The sequence below is a fragment of the Priapulus caudatus genome, unplaced genomic scaffold (genome assembly GCF_000485595.1).
Source record: "Priapulus caudatus unplaced genomic scaffold, Priapulus_caudatus-5.0.1 Scaffold2341, whole genome shotgun sequence".
NCBI classification, from domain to species: domain Eukaryota; kingdom Metazoa; phylum Priapulida; class Priapulimorpha; order Priapulimorphida; family Priapulidae; genus Priapulus; species Priapulus caudatus.
Window position 1 is genome coordinate 25,175 of NW_014579402.1, and position 9,168 is coordinate 34,342.

Below are 9,168 nucleotides of genomic sequence, written 5' to 3' on the forward strand. Positions count from 1 at the left end.
CACTAACGACGTACACTGCACCTTACGCACTAGCACCTACAGCACTAAACTATACACCCTTACACTTGGCCTACAAACCTACGATATACTGCACCTACCGCAACTACGCACCTAAAGACCTAACGCACCTATCCCCCTAAGCATCACTTACCACCTACCGCACCTACGCCACGCTACGCAACCCGTACGCACCCTACGCAACTCACCGCACGTCCGGCACTAAACCTACGCACCTAACGCACCCTAGACCTACGCACTACGCACTACGGCACCTACGCCACCTACGGGGCCTACGCCTACGCACCTACGATACGCAGCATACCAACTACGACCTCAGACCTACGCACTACGCACGGCTCGCACGATACGCAGCTACCGGCACCTACGCCACTCACGACCTAACTGAACTCCGCACCTAAGCACATACGCACTAGACACCTACGCACACGCAACGTACGCATCGCTACGCACTCCGCACCTACGCCCTACCACTCTACGCATACGCACTAACGCACCTAAGATACGACACCTACGCACCTCTACGCAAGGTACTACGCCTGTCGCACGCTACACCTAACACCCTACACACTCAAAACTACCGCTACACACGCCTAACACTACACACCTACACACGTACAGCAGAGTATTAGGCAGGAATGAGTATAGGTAGAGTGCAGAAAAAAATATTTGAGAGTGCAGATTATTTTTGCATTTGTCTCACAAGCAACTAGATGAATATTTGAGGCCGTGCTAGCCATTTATTGCGTGCAGTTTCAAAACTGACCGTGCAAATCAGGGCAGCACGGCTCATGGCTATTACGGTTGATACCGCCGACGCTGGCGCCGTGGTAGCGACAGGACGCACTTACTTAAACTGCGCTTATCTTTAGATGGCGACCCTATTATAGTGAAGAACTATTTATTCTCAAATCAATAATTCTCTCCTTCCCTCTCATTCTCCACCTCTCCTCCTCTACTCGTCTCTCTTCTCTCTCTACATATAATGCAATAATTAAGAAAAAGTGTGTAGATAATGTAGCTCGTTGGATTTGCGATAGAAACCTATGGTGTAGTTGGACTATTACTTGGTAATCAATTTTCTCGCCATCAGACGCACGGAATCATATCACACTATATTCGGATATACTGCTATTTTTATGCTTTATCTATACACATACCTAATTCTGCGATGAAAGGATTACCCCCGACCGAGATAATTATAACGACTGATCACTGAAACACCTAACAGTCCAACATTTTCATGCTTTAAAACCCTATCAAATATTCACGCTTTTTTCCGCTTTGTAATTGGCCCATATTTCCGACTTTCAAAAATGAATCATAAACTCCTAGAATAATGGTATACACCGTCACCATCTGAACAGATTGACACTTTCGCGAAATTTTTTTATTTAAAAAAAAAAAATCCCTCCCTACCCTACTAATTTTTTTCTCAAGACCGTCTCTCCGGAAACACATCATCTGTACTTTTTTCTTAGGCCTTAAATTGACTGGTATGAGGTCGTGAGTAGGCATCCACGCGCTGCAACCGTCGTTGCCCGTACGAGATTGAGAACGCGAATAGTTTCTTGTGACAACGCCCCGGGAAACCTGAAACCGCGACGACAACACACCACATGCCCTCCCCCAACGAAATGTAGACCGCACCCCCACGGCGCACATACCCCCACACACCCCTCCACCACCCACAACACCGACATCAAGCACGCGCACGCACAGCGAATATACCCATACGCAGAACACACACCGCGACCAGCACCCCCCGCCGAGCACATGACACACTGCACACCACGACTGCACCGTAGCATGCACAGATTTACGCACACCCAGAGATACGCACGGGCCGCGCCGGCACACAGAGATACGCAACCACACGGGCCTCCTGCTCAGTCCCGCGCGCTCCCGCCGGCCCCTAGCATGCACAGATACGCACCACACAGAGATAACCACGCACTGCAATAGAAAGACATGCGAAGCCTATAAGCGGGTCGTAACAGCACACTACTTCTGACGCGGGACTTTCCCCAGGGAGTGGCGCCCCCTGTACTACTCACGTGCAGCAGGTGGCGGTGGGTGGTGCCCTTGATACTACTTCACGGCAGCGCGGAGGCGCAGCGGCTGGGGGTTGCGCACCGCTGTACTACTCACATACAGCGAGGTGCGCGCAGCTGAGTGGCGCCCCTGTATACTCCGTGGTGCGAGGCGCGCTGTGCAGAGAGTGGCGCACGCTGTGTACTCACGTGCACGCGACGGGAGGGGCGGGGGGTGGCGCCCCTGTACTAAATCACGTGAGACGATCGCGGAGCGCGCGTAGGAGAGTGGCGGCCCTAGTAACTAAACTCACGTGGCAGCGAGGGCGGTGTGCGGCAGAGTGGGCCCTGTAGCTACTCACGTGCAAGCGAGGCGCGCGGCGTCCGCGGGAGAGTGGGCACCTGTAGCTACTCGACCTGTGCAGCGAGGCGCGCGGTCGAGGGATGGCGGCCACGCTGTAGCCACTCCACGTGCAGCAAGGCGGTCGAGAGTGGCGCCCCTTATACTCGTGCAGCGAGGCACGGCGGGGGCGGTGGGGCACCTGTACTACTGCTGGAACGTGCTCGAGGCGCTGCCGGTGGGGGGTGGCGCGCCCTGTACTACACGTGCAGGCAAGGAGGCGCGCGCGTGCGGAGAGTGGGCGCCCCCTTTACTACTATATGGTGCAGCGAGAGCGCGCGTCGGTGCAGAGGTGGCGCCCGCCTGCTACTACTCCCGGGAGCGGGCCGTGGCGTGCAGGAGAGGTGGCGCCCACCTGTACTACTCACGTGCAGTGCGACGTGATCGTTGCGTGTTGTCCGAGGAGCACGGCGACGGGAGCGGCCGAGCGGAGGCGCCAGACGCGGATGACCTTGTCGCAGCCTCCGGCGGCCGACGCGGGCGTATGCTCGTGCGACAGAGACTAGGATGGAATCCGGCCAGATTCCCGCAACCGCGAGCAGACGCCTTCCGTCCCAACGCGCTCCACCTTCCCAGCTGGATCGCCGCGCCCGACCCTGGTGGTGCAGACGCAGAAACACTGATTCGTGTGCGGAAATGTACGGTGTCTGGGGCGTAGGCTTCGGGGGCCTGGGGCGGCCAACAATTTTTCTGTGCCCGCCCCAAGTGCCCCGCAACTAAAATATTCAATGCTTGATAATTAAAAAAAATTGAATGAAAACAATGCGTCTAGAACCAGTTATATCAAGAAAGTTATATTATTGTGCCCCCCCCAACGAAAATGTAGGCCCGCCCCAGATGCCCCCCCCCGCTAAATAAAAATCTACCTACGCAACGCATGGTGCTGCAAACGACAGAAACACTCGAGTCGGTGTGTGTGAATGTAACGGTGTGCAACGAGAACAGCTGAGATCGTGTGTGGAATGTCACGGTGATGCAACGCGAAACCTGAGTCGTGTGCGGAAATGTCCGTGTGCAACGCGGAGTTGGGAACGCTGAGTCGTGTCCGGAATGTACTGGTGTTGGCAACGCAAAACACTGAGTAGTGTGACGGATATGTCATCAGTGATGCAACGCAGAAACACTGAGTCCTCGTGCGCGATGTCACGGTGTGCAACGCAGAAACACTGAGTCGTGTGTCGCAATGTACGGTGTGCACGCCAAAACACTGAGTATCAGGTGCGAATGATCACGGTGTGGCAAGCAGAAAGCTGTCGTGTGGCGGAATGTCCGCATGTGGCAATGCAGAAACACTGAGTAGTGTGCGGAATGTCATAGTGCAATGCGGAAACACTGAGTCGGTGGCGGAATGTCACGATTGTGGCAATTGCAGAAACGCTGGTCGCTGTGTGGAATGTCAACGTGTGCAACGCGCAAGACGCTGAGTGTGTAGTGGAATGTCACGAGGGTGCAACGCAGAAACGCTGACTCGTGTGCGCGAATGTCACGATGTGCAACGCAGAAACCTGAGTCGTGTGTGGAATGTACGCGTGTGCAACGCGAACACTGAGATCGCTGTGCGGAAAATGTCACGGTGATGCAACGCAGAAACACCTGAGTCTGTGTGCGCGAAATAGTCACACGGTGTGCAATGCTGAAACGAGTTGCAGGGGTAAGATTGAACTTTGAACAAAAGCAGACTCACCTGCACTCAAAAGAGGGAGTCAGCAGCAAAATGAGCGAGTCGCAGTCTGAAGCTTCAAAACTAAACAGTTACAATAACGCGGTTGCTTATTTTGAAAGATTCATGCGGTGCACGTCTGCCAAATTGTCTTTGGCACATTTGCTGAAAAAATACGGCAATTCCACGAGGCCAGAGTAGTTAGTATAGGAGAATTTTCAGGGAGTGCACACGCGACTCCTGCATATCGTCAATCAGGGAGTCCGACAGTAAATACGGGAGTATTTACTAACTCCGATTCGACATTATATTTCGCACCCTTGCGCCTCACTTACTGTGATATATGTAATGACGAACGGACGCTCAAAGAGGACGCAGTAGAGGGACGGACAGGGTCCGGTGCTTCACGAAGGCGTAATTTAAGTCCTTAATTCGTGATTAAATCATATCATGATTAACTTACCCGTATATACATGAAGTGAGCTGTTTACGTGCATGCGTGCGTGCGTGCGTGCATGCGTGCGCGTGTGTGTGTGTGTGTGTGTGTGCGTATGTGTGTATGTGTGCGTGCGTGTACATTCGTCGTCCTGCGTTTCAGTTTTCGCCGGCGTGTCACAAGAAACATCGGTTTCTCATCTCGACGGGCAACGACGGTTGCATGTTCGTGTGGATCTACTCACCGACCTCATACCAGTTCAAGTAAGGCCTAAAAAAATAAATGATGTGTTTCCGAGAACGGTCTTGAAAAAATTAGGTAGGGTAGGTAGGGATTTTTTTTTTTTAAATAAAAAAATTCGAAAATGTCAAGTGTTCAGAGGTGAGGTGAGTACCATATTCTAGGAGTCCATGATTCATTTTTGAAAGTCGGAAAATTGCCAAATTTACAAAGCGGAGAAAAGCGGAATTTTGGATATGTAAAGCAGAAAATTTTGGACTTTAGTGTATTCAGTGATCAGTCGTTATAATATCTCTGTCGGTAATCCTTCATTCGCAAATGTAGTTATTGTTTATATATAAAATAAAAATAGCAGATAGCAAATATAGTGAGATATATTACCGTGGTGCGATGCGAAAGAATTTATTACACAAGTAAGTAGTGCACACGACACCTATTATGTTTCTATTCAAATCCAACTAGTTTAATTATTAAATTTTCTTAATTAGTTGCATATATGTAGAGAGGTCGAGAGAGAGAGAGATCGAGAGAGGAGGGAGAGGGGAGAAGAGAGGAGAAGGGAGAGAATTTTGATTTAAATTAAATATTTCTCATATAATAGCTAGTCTAAATTACCAGTTTAAGTAAGTGCGTCCTCGCTACCACGGCGCAGCGTGGCGTGTAGGTCAACGTAATAGCCAGTGAGCCGTGCAGCCGTGATTTGCACGGTCAGTTTTGAAACTGCACGGACAAAAATGTGTAGCACGGCCTCAAATATTGATCTATTGTCTTGGCTGAGACACACATGCAAAAAAATTGCACTCTCAAATATTTTTTCTGCACTCTTACCATACTCATTCCTGGCTAATACTCTGCTGTAGGTGTGTAGGTGTGTAGGTGTGTAGGTGGTGTAGGTGGTAGCGTGTAGGTTGTGTAGGTGTGTAGGTGTGTAGGTGCGCAGTGCGTAGGTTGCCGTAGTGCGTAGGTGCGTAGGTGCGTAGGTGCGTAGGTGCGTAGGTGCGTAGGTGCGTAGGTGCGTAGGTGCGTAGGTGCGTAGGTGCGTCAGGTGGCGTAGGTGCGTAGGTGCGTAGTGCGTAGGTGCGTCAGGTGCGTAGGTCGTAGGTGCCGTAGTTGGCGTAGGTGCGTAGGTGCGTAGGTGCGTAGGTGCGTAGGTGGCGTAGGTTTGGGGCCGGTAGGTGCGTAGGTGCGTAGGTGGCGTAGTTTGCGTAGTGCGTAGTGCGTAGGTGCGTTAGGGTGCGTAGGTGCGTAGTTGCGTAGTGTGGCGTAGGCGTAAGGTGCGTAGGTGCGTAAGGTTTGTAGGTGGCGTTAGGTCGCGTAGGTGCGTAGGGCGAGGTGCGTAGGTGCGTAGGTCGTCAGGTGCGTAGGTGCGTAGGTGCGTAGGTGGCGTTAAGTAGCGTAGGTTGCGATAGCGTGCCGTAGGGTGCGTAGGTGCGTAGATTGCGATAGGTTTGGTAGTGTGTAGGTGTGTTAAGTGTGGTAGATGTGTAGGTGCGTAAGGTGCGTAGGTGCGTAGGTTCGTAAGGTGGCGTGAGGTGCGTAGGTCTTGGGCCGTAGGTGCGTAGGTGCGTAGGTGTTAGGTGTGTGTGGGGCGTAGTTGTGTGAGGTGTGATAGGTGTGTAGGTGTGTAGTGGCGTAGGTGCGTATGCTTAGTGCGTAAGGTGTGTAGGTGTTGTAGGTGTGTAGGTTTTAGTGTGTAGTGTGTAGTGTGTAGGTGTGTAAGGTGTGTAGGTGTGCTTAGCGTGTGTAGGTGTGTAGGTGTTGTAGGTGTGTTACGTGTGTAGTGTGTAGGTGTGTAGGTGTGTAGGTGTGTAGGTGTGTAGTGTGTGGGGCGGAGTGCTGATTTATGTAGAAAGGAGTAGACAATTGTTTGTGTGGATCTACTCCCGACCTCATACCAGTTTAACAGGAGTACGATAAAGGGAATGAATTCGCTAACTTATCTACTCCGAGTGTCACGTAAGTGCATGCTCCTACCACGGCGGCAGCATGGCGTGTAGGTGTGCACTGTGTAGGTGTTTGTGTGAGTGATGCTGATTCAAAGTGGCCAAGGATGAGTTGGACAGTTGAATGTGAAAGTGTGTGGGTGGGTGTCTGTGTGTGTGTTTGTTGGTGGTGTGTGTGTTGTTGTGCGTGCATATCGTGGCGTGCCGAGCGTACGTGCAATGCGTGCGTGACGTGCGTGGTGCGTGCGGCGTGCGCGTAACGCCACCTTGCACAATACTGTGATCCGTGCCTTCGTTGTTCGCCTCCACAACATTGTTCATCGTTACAACCTCACGCGACAGTCTTCCTCCTCTTTTTCTTTCTGCCCCCCCGTTGATCACTCTAACCACGTTCCGTCGTTCTTTCCTCGTCGATCGTCGCCACATTCCGTCGTTCGTTCCACAGCGAACATCCGCTGAAGTTCACGGAACGCGTGCGGGCCGGATCGCAGATGATCTGCTCGTCGTTCTCCGCCGGCGGTATGTTCCTCACGACGGGGAGTTCCGATCACGTCATCCGCGTCTACTACTTCGGCGGCGATGTTCCCGAGAAGATCGTCGACCTGGAATCTCACACGGTAATGTTCCGGGTTGTTCACTGGGTGTTTTTCCTTACCTTGCATATGTTCATCTGGAATCTGGACTAAGTGTAATGCTTCTTGAAGGGTTCACGGGCACGTCTACATATATAGCTGCTGGAATCCACATGGAATGTTCCGGGTTGTTCACTGGGTGTTCCTACCTCATATGTTCACCTGGAATCTACCAGTGTAATGTTCTGAAGGGTTCACTGCACGTTCCTACATTATATAGTCGCCTGGAATCTCAACGGTAATGTTCCGGGTTGTTCACTGGGTGTTCCTACCTCATATGTTCACAGGCTGAAATCTACAGTGTAATGTTCTGACGGTTCAGCTGGCAACGTTCCTACATTATATAGTCACCTGGAATCTCAAACGGTAATGTTCCGGGTTGTTCACTGCATGTTCATGCATTATATATTCGCCTGGAATCTCAAACGTAATGTCCGGGTTTCACTGGTTCGCTACTTCATAATGTTCACCTGGCATCTACCAGTGTAAAAGTCTGAGGGTGTTCACTGCACGTTCCACATTAATACTATTCCCTGGAATCTCAAACAGTGTAATTATATTATGTTATTATTATTATAATTATCAATACTATTATTGCCAGGATCGTGTTGACAGCATACAGTTTAGTCACAACAGCTGTCGCTTTGTGAGCATAGCTGTTATTATTATTATTATTATTATTATTATTATTATTAATTATTATTATTGTTATTATAATGATGATTATAATAATTATTATTGCCAGGATCGTGTTGACAGCATACAGTTTAGTCACAACAGCTGGCGCTTTGTGAGCGGTAGTAAGGATGGCATCGCTCGCATCTGGAACTATGGCAGTCAGGGAGTGGAAGTGCGTTCTCCCTCAACATGCCAGTCGACTGGCCGGGTGAGTAACCCCTTTAATTCTCTCTCTCTCCCTTCTCTCTTTCTCGCTGCTCTCTCTCTCTCTGCTCTCTCTCTCTCTCTACTGTCTCTCTCTCTCTATGGCAGTCAGGAGTGGAAGTGCGTCTCCCTCAACATGGCCAGCCGACTGTCCGGGTGAGTAACCTCTATCTCTCTCATCTCTCTCTCGTCGCTGGCTCATCTGTCTCTCTCACTGTCTATATGCTCTCTCTGTCCAGTCCTCGCGTCTCTGTCCTCTCTCTCTTCTCTTCTCTTCGCATCTGGAACTATGGCAGTCAGGAGTGGAAGTGCGTCTCCCTCAACATGGCCAGCCGACTGTCCGGGTGAGTAACCTTTATCTCTCTCTTCCCTTCCCTCTCTCTCTCTCTCTCGCTGGCTCTATCTGTCTCTCTCACTGTCTCTATCTCTCTCTGTCTATGCTCATCCCTCTGTCTCTCTCCTCTCTTCTCTCTCTCGCATCTGGACTAAGGCAGTCAGGAGTGGAAGTGCGTCTCCCTACACAACATGGCCCAGCCGCATCTGTCCGGGTGAGTAACCTCTACTCTCTGCCTCCTCTTCTCTCTCTCATCGCTGGCTCTAATTCTGTCCTCTCACTGTCTGCTATTTCTCTCTGTCTATTTCTCCCTCTGTCTCTCTCTCTCTCTCGCATCTGAACTATGGCAGTCAGAGTGGAATGTGCGTCTCCCTGAACATGCCAGGCCGACTGTCCGGTGAGTAATCCTTATCTCCGTCTCTTCCCTTCTCTCTCTGCCCTCTCCTCTCTCTCATCTCTCTCTCTCTCTCTCGTCTTCCCCGCCTCTCGCTCTCGCTCTCTCTCTCTCTTCTCTTGTCTCTCTCATCTCTCTCTCTCATCTCATCTCTCTCTCTCTCTCTCTCTCTCTCTCTCATCTTCTCTCTCCTTCT

The 9,168-nt window shown here is 51.0% G+C and overlaps 1 protein-coding gene across 1 annotated transcript in view; it reads left to right on the forward strand.

The window, feature by feature from the left end:
* LOC106818565 (bromodomain and WD repeat-containing protein 3-like) overlaps positions 1–8,248 on the forward strand; it is a gene marked incomplete at its 3' end in the record, with an annotated part of 12,831 nt that extends 4,583 nt beyond the window's left edge. The window contains exons 8-11 of the mRNA XM_014823263.1: positions 2,567–3,079; positions 4,710–4,810; positions 7,176–7,347; positions 8,108–8,248. Of these exons, the coding sequence (XP_014678749.1) occupies positions 2,567–3,079; positions 4,710–4,810; positions 7,176–7,347; positions 8,108–8,248 (927 nt within the window). The remainder of the gene's footprint in view (positions 1–2,566; positions 3,080–4,709; positions 4,811–7,175; positions 7,348–8,107) is intronic.
* Between the last annotated feature and the right edge of the window lie 920 nt (positions 8,249–9,168).